Source organism: Harpia harpyja, chromosome 8 (genome assembly GCF_026419915.1).
Source record: "Harpia harpyja isolate bHarHar1 chromosome 8, bHarHar1 primary haplotype, whole genome shotgun sequence".
Lineage (NCBI taxonomy): Eukaryota > Metazoa > Chordata > Aves > Accipitriformes > Accipitridae > Harpia > Harpia harpyja.
The window spans coordinates 37,037,304-37,052,504 of NC_068947.1; the positions used below are offsets into that span (position 1 = coordinate 37,037,304).

A 15,201-nucleotide genomic window follows, 5' to 3' on the forward strand; every position below is an offset into this window, starting at 1 on the left:
TTGTTGAACTTCATGAGGTTCGCATGGGCCCAATCCTCAAGGCTTTCAATGTTCTCCTGGATGTCATCCCTTCCCTCCACCGAATCAACTGTACCACTCAGCTTGGTGTCATCCACAAAATTTCTGAGGGTGCACTCAGTCCCACTGTCTTTGTCATTAATAAAGATACTGAACAGTACTGGTCCCAATATGGAATACTGAGGGACACCACTTGTTGCTGATCTCCATTTGGACACTGAGCCTTTGACTGTAACTGGATGCAGGCATCGAGCAAATTCCTTATCCATCGAATAGTCCATCCATCAAACCCGTATCTCTCCAATTTAGAAGTAAGAATGTTGTGGGGGACCGTATCAAAGACCTTACAGAAGTCCAGGTAGTTGACAGGTAGCTTGCTTCTGCTAAGCTTGGAGTGGCTCATCCTGCACTGCGTATCCCAAGGACATCAGAGGTGATACCAGCATTTCAGATTGCACCTGGTGGGATCCCACTTGCCTGGAGGCTCCCTGCAGGTGGAGGTCCAGCCTCACTGGCTCTGGGCTCTTCTCTGGGCTCCTCCTGCAACTGGGAAATGCCAGAGGATCCAGCCCACAGCAGGGAAGGAGTTAAGCGCTTGACCAGCTGCCGTCTATGAGGCACTGAATTCTTTCCCCGTGCAATCCAGCAGTCAGTGTCAGGACAACACTATATTTAGAAGGCTGATAAAGGTTTGGTGCTGACAGTTGTCCTGCCCCTTGATGAAGAAGCCGTAGAGAGAGCAAGAGGGGGCAGCTGATTTCTCTCCCCGCAAGTACCATTCTCTGCCAGGTTTCCTGCCCTCTTCACTGGACTCCTTCGCCGTGCCTCCGTCCCCAGCAAGGACCCCTGGAGGATTCATCCGGGCACAGGGGGTAAGTGCCCTTTCCTTGCTCCCCTGCCTCCCCGCTCGCTGCCCCGTGAGCGGCAGCCGCTCCTTACCCCTGGTGGTGGCACGCGGCCGTGGTCCTCCCGCCTGAGGCCGGCGGCTGGGGCCCTTTGGAGCTGCCACCGGCTGCCGCGGCACAGCGAGGCAGGAGTCGCTCTGGCCAGACCCAGGGAAGTATCAGCTGCTGTGTTTTCATGCTCCTAACAGAGCCATGGCCCCCTCGCTCTCCCACGCCCAGGGCGGGCATGGCAGCCTCCCCACAAAGGATTACAAGGACAAAGTCCTGAGGCTTAAAGCGCCTTCGGCCTTGAGCTTTAGGAGCATTTCACTTTGGGGAGGCGAGGTCTCGTGTTTCTTCCCCCAGTGCTCCTTCCAGTCCAGCTCTGGCTGCGTACAGCTCCTTCCAGCCGCCACACATGGGCTGAGCCGGCCGGCCAGGGGGGGGATAGAGTTTCTGCCCCGCCACTCCTTCCTTCCTGCACGCTTACTCACAGGCAAGAAGAGCATTGGTGCTCGCTGGGCAGCAGCCAGGGAGCTGCACGAGGCTTCGGGAACGGCAGGCACCCTGGCAGAGGAGCCAGTGCAGCTGGCTTGCGGCAAGGGCTGCTTGCGGGGCTGTGGAAGCAAGATGTGGGAGCCCCTTCTGCCACCCCCCCCCCCCCCATTGCCACCACAGCCCCACAGCTGGGGGATGGCCTCCCGTGCAGACCTCTGTAATGGCCCTTCCTCCTGCCGTGCTCCCCTTGTAGCGGATCCTCTTGCAGCTGCCATGGCCAGCAGCAGAGATTTGGACAGCGAGCAGGTGGTGCCCGATGAGGAGGACGAGGGACCGGACGTGAAGGCTGTGCAGGCCCGCTATCTCCGCAGCCCCTCACCCAGCCGGTGAGTATGCTTGCCGCAGGCGCTGCCATGGCCCCTGGTAGCATGCGGTGGATTGGCTTGCCTTCCCTCCTCTTCTACCACCTCCTCTCTGCACAGGCACTTGGATCAAGCGTGGAGCCCAGGGCTTCCCTCCCCTCCCTGAGGCAGGGGTTAGTATGCCAGCAGGAAGAAAGACTGCAGAGACAGGACTCCTGCGCTAATTAATCCATCCTGCTGAGAGCGTACGCACACACGGAGAGGATAAATTGCAGAAGGCATTACTATGGGGTGGTATCGTTGCTCTTCCCTGTGTCATCCTCCCATCTCCACTCCCACGCTGAAACTTCTGATCTGGTTTTCAACTCTTCCCAAATTCAGCCCTGTCTTTCTGTCCATTAGAAGGACCTGTGGATTTTTTAATGTTGATATTAGCCTTTCCCAGCCCCAGAAAGACTGAGGGTCTTTGGATTTGGGTTTGGTTCAGAGCCATCTTTAGCTACAGGCTTCAGGCACTGAACAGGAGGCTGTCACAGCGCAAGCAGAAATTGAGTTTCCTCAAGCAAAACGAGCATGATTAGATGTGTTTTCTCCTAATACAAGGAAAAATACCTCCCTTTGTACTCTTTTCCTAAAGCAAAATGGTCTGCAGGGCTTTCTGTACACTTTGAGATGCTTTAGCTGAAGGCAGGGAGTAGGTATCAAGTTTGAAAACAACCTGTCCCAGTGGCCCTCAACAAGTATGAGGTTATGAAATGTTTCCCATTAATTGTGGGGGACTGCAGAAAAATGAAGACAGAGTGCCTATTTCATTTAACTACATGCATTTAAAAATTGTTTAGGAAGTTCACTGAGCTCACATAAAGTAAACTTATGTATTGAACTTGGTAAATCACTCTCCTGCTGCTCATCAGTCACTCAAAATTAACAGAAGCACCTCTTCAGTTTATTCCCTTCCCTTCCCTTCCCCCTTTTTTTTTTTCCTCCTTTTTTTCTTGCCATCAATGCCAAAAGCAATGATGAAAATGGCAAGGCCCTTCCCAACCAGAACAAGGCCCTTAAAGCATCCAGACCCGGGCAGTTCTGCACCTGTGTGTTTCATAGATGCTTGGGGTAGCTACAGGTAAAATGTGTTGTGGTGGCAGATTATTACCAACTGTTATCTTTTTATTGAGCTTGGAGGCAACCTTTACAGCAAAAGGAATTGAAGGCAGGGCATAGCTGCAAATTTGTCAGCTCCTGTAAATCAGACTGAGACTCCCCTTGCTCATCTCATAAACTCCTTTGAAGAGCTAGAAAAGGATTACTTTCAGTCAGTTGACAAGTGCTGGAACCCAACTAAATGACCTAGACGAGCCCATTAAGTGGTTTCCGATGGCTGTGCCCTCCATTTTGATTCTGGAGAATGAAAGCAGTTTAGCTCTCCAGACACTTTGCTGCACCCTGACTGCACATTAATCATCCTCCCTCTCCTGCTTTAATTAAACAAAAACAAACAGTGTGTTGCAAGTACTGCAAGCCTGCATTGCCAGAGAGCTTCTGTGATGGCAGCAAATTTGTCCTAATGATCTGTACCATCTGTTTGGAAGGAAATGTAGAGGGTGTGCATCAGGGAAAAAGCTCTGTAAAATATTTTGTTAAGATGGTCTAAATAAGAAGAGATTTGCTTGGACTGTACAGGCATAGCCAGATGGAAATATATTTGTTTTCAAGATTGAAGCCCTTTTTTGCTTAACAAAAACTTATGTAAATCATGCTGTGTGTCAAAGAACTCCCTTCAAAGATGTTTGTGGGTTTTGTAGTTATTTCTGATCTGCAGTTAGACAACACTATGTGAGTGGAGAGACTGACCACAGATTCATGCTATGAAGTGACCAATGTACTGCGCACTGAGGGAGAGATTCACAGGCTTCAATCTTAATGCTTGCATTGCAGCTTGTGATAACTCAAAGGATGCTTGTAGGCAATTAGCTAACAAAAAAAAACCCCAACAGTTTTCCAGTGTAATCTGGTTTGAATTTTTCAATAAATTCTAGTTAGGACAATGTTTATATCTGTCTAAGTGAGAGCTACTTGTGAGACTGTTCCTTGTGATCCATCTCCCTCCCAGTCTCAAACCAGACACTGATTTTCTCTACCCAAAACCTCCTCCACTAGTCCATTCTCTTGCACTCCCAGTCCACTGCAGCTCCTCCCCATGGGACCTGTCTGCATCCTGCAAACACTGGATACCAAGGCATATTTGAAGCCTGTAGCACCGTGCTGGAGAGCAGGGTGGGGGTGAGGGGTGGGAGAAGAGCTGGGACTTCCCTTCTACTGCTCCAGTTCCCTGCTGCTCTCTTCTGGAGTGGTGAAAAGGGCTAAAGTCCTGGAGATGGGATCCCAGTAGAGAACATTTGCCTAATAGGCAGTGTGGTTTGTTGGCAGGTATTCAGTGATATCAGACACTGATACAGAGAGCATCTTCATGGAGCCAATCCATCTGTCATCTGCTGTGGCTGCCAAACAAATAATCAATGAAGGTAAGAGGAGGAAGGGTGAAAGCACTATGTAAGTAATAGAGAGTTGAGTTGCACTTGTTTTGCCTTTCTCATCCAGAGGTCCTAAAATGATAAAAAAGCCTTTATGAGAAAACCCCACCTGAGGTAGAGGTGAAAACCACAAAGAAGTAACAATTTACAGAAAGGTTTGGTGACTTCCTCTGAAGTTGTTCACTGAATCTGTGGCAAAATCATGTACTGCAGTGGTGAATACAGTTTGATTGCTGGTTGCTCGCTGCAACAAACTGAGTAGAATAGAATAGATTATTTCAGTTGGAAGGGACCTACAGTAATCATCTAGTCCAACTGCATGACCACTTCAGGGCTGACCAAGAATTAAAGCATGTTATTAAAGGCATTGTCCAAATGCCTCTTAAACACTGACAGGGATGGGGCATTGACTGTCTCTCTAGGAAGCCTGTTCCAGTTTGACCACCCTCTCAGTAAAGAAATGGTTCCTAATGTCCAGTCTAATCCTCCCCTGGTGCAGCTTTAAACCATTCCCATGCGTCCTGTCACTGGATCCCAGGGAGAAGAGATCAGCACCTTCCTCTCCACTTCCCCTCCTCAGGAAGCTGCAGAGAGTGACTGCATTCTTCTGCAGCTAGAATGAGCATTCCCTTAACTCCCAGGCCTTTGGCCAGTGTGGGTCTCTGGACTGAGAGGACAGTGCAATATGCTCTTCCCATTACTAACTACCTTGAGGCTACTAGATAAGCATGTACATGCACACATTGCAGACAGGATGGTGTGATGTTACTGGGAAAAAAGCAAGCCACAAGGCTTATCCCAGGAACAAAGAATGACAGGTCATATATTTGTGTTGTTTTTACATGCTTTTAGTTACAATGTCAGTTTATTACAGAACTGAAGACAAAGGACGCCAAGGTAGATTCAGCGTGTCCCAGGATGTTAGAGTCTGCGCGGCAGCTGATGGTGGAAGACCTGTACAACCGAGTTAAGGAAAAGATTGATGACACCAGCTTGTTCAACACGCCGTGTGTGATGGACTTGCAGAGGGCACTTGTGAAGGACAGGCTGGAGACCCCCAGGGATGCTGTGGATGAAGTCTGGCCTAATGTCTTCATAGCAGAAAAGTGAGTGTCAGCTTTTGTCATCAAGTTGCATGAGATTCCCAGTGAAGGGTCAGACGGAACCATTGAAGGTATAATATGTATTACATGCATCTAATACCCTTCATCCCTAGAGAGCCCCAAAGTGTTTTTCAGAATATGCTCACAAGGATCTCTGTGTGCGGAAAAGTAAATACTTCTGCAACAGAATCAGCAGCTTTCCCGTGCTATTTTGATGCTTCGACAGTTTAGGAAAGGAAAAGGCAAATGAGCCCAAATTACATTGTTCTGATTGGAATTTGGCCCTGAAATTGGCTCTAAAGTCTTTGTTATGTAAAAGAGATATAAAAAAGAAATGCCGTAGCAAATATCGAGTGGAAATGGCTAGGTCTTTTGTACCGTGGCTCAGCCGTCTGAGACACCTGTGCAAGTGACCAGACAGAATTAGAAGGGGATATAGTGTAAAGTATCAGTTACGGAGTGATAAAAATTGAGAAATAAGTAAACAGCCTGAACCTAGGATGGCAGGATGAGTTTAAAATCAAGCTGGAGTGGAAAATGAGCATGCAGCTCTACTGGTGAATGCAGTCATTTTCTTTTCCCAGTGAGTATTGGAAAGAAATACCTGTAGAACTCTCAAAGGACATTAAGGTCTGAGTGGAGCTGCATGTTGGATGAGTAACACTGACTGGGAGCTCTGTAGACCTTGTAGCAGACAGCTTCTTTCCTACCCGAAATAGGACCACTGATATCTAATATATTTTTTTCTTTTCTGAAGAAGTGTTGCAGTGAACAAAAGCCGTTTGAAGAGACTGGGGATCACACATGTCTTGAACGCAGCTCATGGTACAGGTGTATACACAGGACCAGGTTTCTACAATGGTCTGAATATCCAATACCTGGGCATTGAAGTGGATGATTTTCCAGATATGGATATCTCCAAACACTTCCGCCCAGCTGCAGAGTTCCTTGACGAAGCACTGCTGACTTACAGGGGTAAGAGGAGAAGATTACAGTGGTTCCAGAATGCTTGGGAATTAATGGGTGGAAGTGTTACTCCGATAAACAGCCAATGCCACATTTGTAATTGGGTAGAAGGCAGATACTTTGTTCTCTGCATCCAGTTACGGTCAACACTTCTTGCCCATTTCTGCCATGCCTCATTCAAAACAGGAGGGGGCAAACTAGTGAGAGGAGGCAGCCCAGCAGCCCCTGCTGCAAGCCCCATGTCTTTGGACTCAGACTGGCTGCAAGCCACCTCCCTCAGCTGCTTTGAAAGCACCCTACTATTGCAAAGACGTGAAGCCCTGCTCCAATAAATATATTTTTTTATATTGATATTATATAATACTATATATATTGATATATTCCTGTACACTGTGAGTTTCAGTTTTGCCAGGATGCTTACTACAAAAGAACAGGCTGATTTACTAGAACAATCCAAACAGCTGAGTTGAACCCCTGGATGTCCACACCCAGGCTACAATTTGCTGGACTCCAATTCCATGGCACCTGTTATTCTGTGGACCTCCAGTGCATACTGGTCATTTTGTTGCAGCTTCAGTGGACAGTTAGAAATATCTTTATGGAATTCAATATGAAAATGAACAACACAATCAGTGATATCACTGATATTCTTCATATATGTATTCAGTGCATTTAATTTTTGTAGAGACAACTGGTTACTTTCTAGTAGAAGTGACAGCAAGAAAAGTGAGAAGTTTTGTTAGTACCGAAGAAAAGTTGAGCCAATTTTAATAGCTCACCAACAACACCACGAGGAGGGACACTCTACCCATCTATGTTCTTCCTCATACCTCCCATTGCTACTGCTGGCATAGTACAGATGCTTGCAGCTGCTGGCATTCATTGACCCTTCAACTCACTAACGCAGCAAAAATGACAGCCCAGCAGGGAAGAGATGGTTTTCCATTGGGTTAGTGAGCTGAACTGGCTCATTAAAGGGCCCGGTCAGTACCAGAGCCGACACAGGAAAGGATACACGGAGACAGGAGCCTTGAAAGAAAGCAGAGGAATGAGATCTCCCTCTTTTGGTGAGCTGTTAGATAGGCTTTACTGGCTGTTAAAACGCTTGGAAGGCAACTGAGACTTTTGATTGTAGGAATAGGCACATTAGGTAAATACTTGCAGTAAGATAGCAGCAGTCAGAAAGGTGGTGTTTAAACTGGCTTCATTAAGTTTCAGTGCAAACAGTTTGATTAAACTGGAGTTTATCACACATTTAGAAACAGTAATTTCAGTTATTTGCAGGCTAGCAAAGCCTCATTTATGCTCTCTTCATATTTACAAGCTTTTCTTTAACTGTCATTTGCTATAAAAGCAACTTTAAAAAACAATTCTTTTGTGCCAAAGCTTAGTTTTCTGCAAGAGGTGGTTTCTGTGTAAATGCCATGAAATAAAGCAGATCCTCAGCTTGGATTCTAGCTCTTGCAGTCACTGTTTACAGAACGGTGGGTCCCAGTAGTTTGAAGCAGCTGTATCAGTTTGTCAGAGTCAAAATCAGTTCTTTTCTGCTAGTTGCTTGGTTTTCCTGTTCTGAGATGATATACTATGACTCTGGCCTCCAGCCAGTCTACATGTAACTGTTTGAGTGTACCTTGCAAAACAGCAGATCTGGATTCTGGCAAAAATATAATTAAATTAATATAAAATTGTATTTAATTCTTACAATGTGCTTTATAAAAAATTAAGTTATTTGCTTGTCCTCCCAATACCTTCCTGGAGGCTAATGCTAATATCTCCCTTTTTACATATGGGGAAACTGAAGCATGGAAAGCTTAAATGTCTCACCCTAAGTCAGCCAGCAAGTCAAGAATACTGTATCACTTGTCTTTCTAATACCTATTATAAGCTTTTTGATTATTTGGGGAAGTGTATAGGTGAAAATACGAATATTATTTAGATTATTTTAAAATGAGCCTGCCCACAGCTTTTGAAACTAAGTGCTTTTTATTCATATGTATCTAGATTTGTATTAAGATAAAGTTAACAAATATTTAGTATTGGTTTCAGTCACTGAAACAAATAATCTGTCTAACACTATTCAGAGAATGCTTTTGTGCTACAAATCAGAGCAACCTCTCTATGTTATTGGAAATAGCTAATTACTTTTATATTCAATATCTGTAGGCAAAATCCTTGTCAGCAGTGAAATGGGAATCAGTCGCTCAGCTGTGCTGGTGGCTGCTTATCTGATGATCTACCACCATATGACCATTCTGGAGGCTCTGATGACTCTGAGAAAGAAGCGTGCCATTTATCCCAATGATGGCTTTCTGAAACAGCTAAGGGAGCTCAACGAGCAATTGTTGGAGGAACGAGAGTTGGAGCATACTGGAGATGAAGAAGTCACTCCTAGTCAAAGCCCTGTTGTCCATGCTGGGACTTCCTCCCAGCTGTCTGGAGTTGGGGACTCAGAAAGCATCATGGGAGCCAAAGCCCACTCCATCACAGTAGAAGAAGAGGACACCAGCAGCCTGCTGGGTAGTCTTAAGAGCTCTTCATCAATGGGAAAAACTAGCTGGGTTTCCAAACACTCCACCCTCATCAGTGAGGAGGAAGAGGAACAGTTGTATGAGGAATGGAGGAAGAAACAAGGCCTGCCTGCAAAGGAACCAGGAGTTAACCATGGAAGAAGAACATCTCCAAAGCTTCTGGATCAGGAAGGGGAACAAACTGAGGAGGATGTGGAACAGAGGATCCATGACTGGCAGTGTAGAAATGAGAAATACCATATGGAGAGTCCACCCAGGGAGGAGGATGGAGATTCCAGCATGGGAGGAAGACCTTACCCATCAGGTGAATTCAGTGATGTTGAGAGCGTGAGCAGTTTTGAGATCCGAACCCTAAAACAACAGCTGGAAGCCAGTAGCTTTAGCAGGATGAGATGCCGCACAGGCTCTGTGTCTTCAGAGAGCACTTGGGACATGTGGAACCAGAGGCTTCTGGAGATTGAGAAGGAAGCTGCTCAGAGGTATCATTCTAAGAATAAAAATTGTGGGGAGAGACAATCCCCAGAAACAGGAAGAAAGGAGAGGGATGTGGATGAGGAGAGTGTGTTTTCAGACAGTAGCTCCTTTTACAATTTTTGCCAAAAGAACAAAGACAAGTTAACTCCTCTAGAAAGGTGGAAGGTCAAGAGGATCCAGTTTGGCTTTCACAAGAAGGATTTAGAACCATCATCATCTTCTGCACCATCTCCAGCAGAAGATGGCAGTCAGGCAGGCGGGGAGGGGACAGAAGGGAAGAGTTTGTCAGATATTAACCTGACTGCTTACCAGGCTTGGAAAATGAAGCGGCAGAAGAAGGTGGGCAGTGAAAGCAAGGAGGAATTTGTGGAGTTTGCCAAAAGTGAGGATTCTGCTTCAGCTAAAAAGAAGCAGAGGCGTATAGAGCTCCTTGAACGTTCAAAGAAAATTTTAGAAGAAAGCCAGTCCATGTGCAGCTGGGAGACAGACAGTACGATGAGTGGGAGTATCCCACTATCAGCTTTCTGGCCCTCAGCACCTTCTGCAAGCGGTGCTGAGGATGGAGCTTCTGTACTGAGCATGCAGACAAATCATTCATCTTTATCACAGACCAGGAGCAGCACGGGGGCAATGCAGCCTCAGATGCCAAGTATATCCCTTCCCAGTCTCCCAGTTGGCCCAGGTGACACAATATCCATGGCAAGCATTCAGAACTGGATTGCTAACGTGGTCAGTGAAACCATTGCTCAAAAGCAAAATGAGATCATGATGCTGTCCCGTCCATCATCTGCAATGGCCTCCAGTGTAATGTCAGGAGACCTTGGCAGGCGTGTAGATGATGATAAGGTTTCTCTTCTCAGTGCTCAGAGTGGCTCATCTCTTGCTACCTCTCAGCTTCGCCAGCAGGACATGCATAGGGCTGAGTCTCAGTCTGTCCTGTCTTGCAATACCTCAGTGAGTGCAAGGACAGAAGGGACTAGTTCAAACATGAAGACAACACAGACAAGCAAGCCACTGTACAGCCTCTTTGCTGATGATGTTGACCTAAAGAAACTCAGGAGGAAAGAGAAGGAGATGCAAATGGAAATGAGAGAGAAAATGTCAGATTATCAAATTGAAAAGGTGATCAGAGACAATAAACGCAGCACTTTATTTAAAAAAAAGATGACCAAAGGAGAGCAAAATGAAATAGAAGATGACAGAGAGAGTACAACAAACAGCCACAGGCGCCCCTTGCAAGCAGATCTTGACAGAAGTGATACAGTCTTTGATCTGTCCAGTCAGCCTGCAGACACAGGTGCACTCGAGTCAGAGATAGAGACTGATATTACCAAGTGGCTCAGTAGCCTGAAAGCAGAAAGAGAACCACCATCATACTATGATCAAAGTGAGAAGGCTAGAGAGAAATATAGCAGATCATCCAAAGTTAGAGAGATGGATTCTGAAACATCCAGTTACAGATTCTCCAGATCCCAAAGAGAAGAGCTAGACAGCTGTTCTTCCTATGAGTCAAAAGGAGATTCACTGAGAACCATGTCAAGATTTTCCTCTGCTTCTGCAAAGGAGGATAAAAAGATGTATACATTCACAAGGTCAAGGGTCAGCGAGACAACAAGTTCCAGAGAAAAGAGCCCAGAGCTGCATGTTTTCAGCCAAACACCTGAACCATCCTTTGACTCTGAATCCCCTGAACCATCTACACAGAGTCGAGTTAGATCTCGTCATGTGGAGGCATGTGAAGAGGAGGCCAGGTCAGACATGTCAGAATTTGGAGCTAAGAGAAAGTTCACCCAGAGCTTTTCAAAGTCTGAAGAGGATGGAAAGAAGGAGGCAAAAGTGGAACAAAGTGAAGAAAGATTTGCATCTAGACAGTTCTCTCAGTACAGACGAAGCATGCGTAAAGAAGAGGAAGAAGAGATGGATGATGATGCCATTATCGCTGCTTGGAGAAGCCGCCTAGAAGAAACGACAGCAAAGCTCCGGCGGAGAAGGGAAGAGTGACCACGATCAGATTATAGGAACACAAGCAGAGCCACAGAGTCCCTGAATCACTCATCATTATATTTCTGATAATCCTTTGTGGTTTGTAGGGCATTTCCTGCAGATAGTTCTCTTCTTAATCAAAAGCGATAAAGGGAAGAGGTCAAGTTTTGGAAGTGTTTGTGGTTTGTCAGAAAGAAGATGCTAGTATTAAATGATCAATGTAGGTAGGAACACAATGTTAGAAGCCATTAGGAGCCAGACAATGTTTCAGCAGTAAAAGCAAGTAATGGTGGTACCTCAATTCAAAAGACCAATCACATCCCATTTTGGTTATTTCAATTTCCTAGTCTCGTTAAAGACTGGACATATTTTTTCTAGGATCTTTTTGATCATAAATGGAAGAAGCCAACAGCCTTTTCTAGGAACTTGAAGAATGTTCCTCTCTTAATCAGTTTTACTTTATACCACTGAGAAGATATTGCCAGGTAGGCTCCATTTTTCTGCACCAATCTTATGAATGTCTACAGAAATAGACAGTTCAGGGGAATACATGTACTGTTTTACTTCACTAAGTAGCAGAAGCAGAGTGAAATACTAGAAAAAAGATGCCTCCTTCTTTTCAGAAGTTCAATGCAGTAATGAATGTAGTCCTGTGGTACCATTGTTTTCTATTAGATGGAGTCATCTCTGCTCCAGTATGGTTGGCTCCTCCTAATAACTTTGGATCGACAAAGGAAAAATCCAGTAATATTAGCAGCCTTCTAAAAATTATGTTCTGATCTAGTTAGAGATGGAGTTAGGGTTAGGATTAATGTTAGGTTAGGCTGGGTTTCTGAAGTACTGACTTCCGTTTGCTTTATGTATGCAGCTCAGCTAAGTCTGTGCTTTTATGTCTGTAGTCAGATTGTCATGTATTAATTTTCAACATGATTGCCTTAAAAGAAAAGAGTGATACACAAACTGACCTCATAATAAAACGATGTATAACCAAAGCGTTGGTATAAGGCACCATGCACCTAAGGACGGATTGTATGTCTGTTGAATGCGGTACTTGGAAGCTCGTTTTTAGGAGATGGTAGGTTTAGCTGATGTGTTACAGTTAACGTGTTGTTTGTATCACAAGCTACAGAGCCCACTTTGCAGAGCGAGTGGAAGGAGAACAATCTCCATGTTAACTGAGTACACCAAGTTAAGAGCCTCAGGTCTTTCCATGCCCTGCAGAGCCTCGTGAGCTTGTGTGACAGGACCTGCCAGGCCTGCCACAGCATCACTTGTGTGGCTCGTATGACGCTGTGTCTTTGACACATCAAAGCACCCAACTCTTTGTCACCAGTCAACACCCTCCACCTCTCTCTTATAAACATGCAGGCCAGTTTCTCCTGATTTCTACTTTGGAATAATCTGTTCCCTCTTCTGTATAGACTGCATTTTGAAACAACAAAACCCTCTGGCAGAGCTGAGTATAAAACAACAGTGGAGGAAGGATGCAGTATTGCGCTCTCAGGAAGTTTTGTCTTCCTTTTTCTTGTCATCTCTCCTCCCTCCCACTGTGATGCTTAGAGCTCACTATTACTATTATGCTAGTACCTCTCCCTATTTTAATTGTGTAATACAGACAGTAAGCTCCACAGGGCAAGGGCCTGGTCTTTGTCCTTGTCTGTATGACGCCAAGCACATCAGCAATGCTATCTAAATAATGGTTACTGATAACAAAATGCAGCTGCCAATTTTCCTAAACTTAGAATCATTTCTCTCAACTATAACTCACTGATTAGACATTATCCCTGCTTCTCTGAAGATAAAGATGACTCTTTCTGACAGTCAGGACTAGGGTAAATGATAGCTACTTATTGTCAGGTGAATGGAGTCTCAAAATCAGGTGATTGAACAATAACAGGGGTAGAAAAATAAGAGAAAGAACATATTTTACTTGGGGGGGGGGGGTTGAGTACTCAGATTACATTTTTGAAGTACATAAGGAACATGGTCTTGTTAATATTTCAGGCATCCAGAGATGCTATGAGGCTTATAATGCACTTCTACTACAATATAATATATAATACAATGCATCCCTTGTTTCTGCATACTTCTGTGAGTTGTATTTTTTTAAAGTAGTGGAATTCCAGGCTTTGATCCACATTCTGAGATTGTATATTAAATTTCTGCAATGTGTGTTAGGACAGGCATTTTCCTCTTTTCTTCATCCTTGGTAAAGTTGCTCTGTGGAAGACAACTCTGCATATCCATATTTCGAGCTGGCTTTAATTTCACTCTAAAATAGGTCTTAAGTTTCGATGGATCAAAGTGGAAGTGTACGATACCTTCTGGCACTGAATTTATTTCTTTATCAAAGGCTGGTTCCCTCTGAAAAATCTCTCTCCCCCTTCCTATGGCTGGCTGCTGTTCTCAACAGAAATGTCTGTCCTCTGCAGTACTGTAGGGGGCATCTTACACTGTAAAAGATGAGCATTGTATGATATAGTAATTGGTTTCATTTTGCACTGTACAGCACAGCCTTTGTTTGGGTAGCATTTTGATTTAAACACTAATCTAGGTCTGCCGCACAAATAAATTATTCAAGACCGAGGGGCAGAATATGGTTCTATAACAAGCCTGAGCCAAGCCATCCTGATAGTGAGTTTTGACCCTTCTGGGAAAGGGTTAAGTGGGTTCTGCTGACTCACTGAGGTAGGTGGCTTATTAGTTCACTTGTGTAAAAGGGAGATAAAAATCGTTTGCTGGGGGGAGGCCATCTAAGATGCTGGTTGAGCAGTCATGAGGGAGAAGCCTTAGAAATAGCTGAACTTTATTTTCTTATTGCTTATATCCTTGTTAATAAAGTCAAACCCCCAAAGCAATAAGGGGGTGGGGATCATTTTGGACTCCATTCAGTGTACAGCCAGTGCTTGAAAGCGAGATGGGAAAGGCTCCAGCTCACAGGTATAAATTACATGAAACAGTGACATAAAGACCTTGCATGGTGAAAATATTAAAGCATTCAGTCATAAGACCAATAACCAGGAGAGACAGAAATGGAGAGGTTGAAGGCAGGCTACAAAGTCAGGTTTTAAGATGAGAAGTTAGAAGAAGATAGGGAATCGGTGAAAGGGGAGAGATCTGCACAGATTGTTTCAGGTGACCAGAGCTGCAGAGTGAATGGTTTTTCAGCAATGATGCTGGTCTGACATTAGATTAAAAGAGTAGGTAAGTACCCAAACTTATCTAGGAAGGATTTTTCAGCAAAGATGTCCTGGGACTGATATTTTTGCTCAGCCTCAGTTTGCTGCTGTAGGCAGGAGGGGGTTTTTTGGCATCGTGTAGTGGAAGGTGAAAGTGTAAGGAGCATCCATACAGTCAGTTAAGAACATAAACACAAGAACATCAGAAAGGCTGCATGGGGTCAGACCAAAGGTCCATCTGGCTCAATATCCTGTCTCTGACAGAGAACAACAGTGAATACCTAGGGAAGAATATAAAAGCAGTGATATAAGTGATATTTCCCCAGCATGATCTTCCAGCTTCTAATCACTTGCAACTCAAGGACTTCCTGAGCCAGATGTGATATTTTTGTATTTAATTGCCCTTGATAGATTTTCCTTCTATGGAGGTGCCTAGTCATTTTTGAGTTACAGTCATTATAGCCTTGTATGCACTAGCCTCTGTGATCTCTTGTGGCCAGAAGTCCCACAACTTACTCTACACCGAATGCTAAGCCATGTCCTTTTTTGTCTGTTCTGAACCTGCTGCCCACTAGCCTCCTTTAATGCCAGGATAATTTCTAGTTAGTATCTACATGCCCCACATGATTTTACCCCCCTCTATTGTTATGCCCCGTCCTTAGCTCTCTGTTTTTC

At 44.8% G+C, this 15,201-nt stretch overlaps 1 protein-coding gene across 2 annotated transcripts; it reads left to right on the plus strand.

Annotated features, from left to right (window-relative positions):
- The first annotated feature begins 718 nt into the window (after positions 1 to 718).
- STYXL2 (serine/threonine/tyrosine interacting like 2) lies at positions 719 to 13,271 on the plus strand. 2 transcript variants are annotated; one of them, XM_052794829.1, is made up of 6 exons: positions 719 to 890; positions 1,654 to 1,786; positions 4,190 to 4,284; positions 5,168 to 5,399; positions 6,154 to 6,371; positions 8,526 to 13,271. In XM_052794829.1, exons 2-6 carry the CDS (start codon positions 1,674 to 1,676, stop codon positions 11,363 to 11,365), a joined length of 3,498 nt encoding a protein of 1,165 aa, XP_052650789.1. In that variant the 5' UTR covers positions 719 to 890; positions 1,654 to 1,673; the 3' UTR covers positions 11,366 to 13,271. The 2 variants fall into 2 exon arrangements, with proteins under 2 accessions (XP_052650789.1, XP_052650790.1); XM_052794830.1 differs by lacking the exons at positions 719 to 890; positions 1,654 to 1,786; positions 4,190 to 4,284 and having other exon boundaries at positions 5,315 to 5,403; positions 6,157 to 6,371.
- The last annotated feature ends 1,930 nt before the right edge of the window (positions 13,272 to 15,201 follow it).

Coding starts and splice junctions, on each gene's coding strand:
- STYXL2 (XM_052794829.1), top strand. CDS start 1,674: ATGGCCAGCAGCAGAGATTTGGACAGCGAGCAGGTGGTGCCCGATGAG. Junction 5,400..6,153: donor AATGTCTTCATAGCAGAAAA/GTGAGTGTCAGC, acceptor TCTTTTCTGAAG/AAGTGTTGCAGTGAACAAAA. Junction 6,372..8,525: donor AGCACTGCTGACTTACAGGG/GTAAGAGGAGAA, acceptor CAATATCTGTAG/GCAAAATCCTTGTCAGCAGT.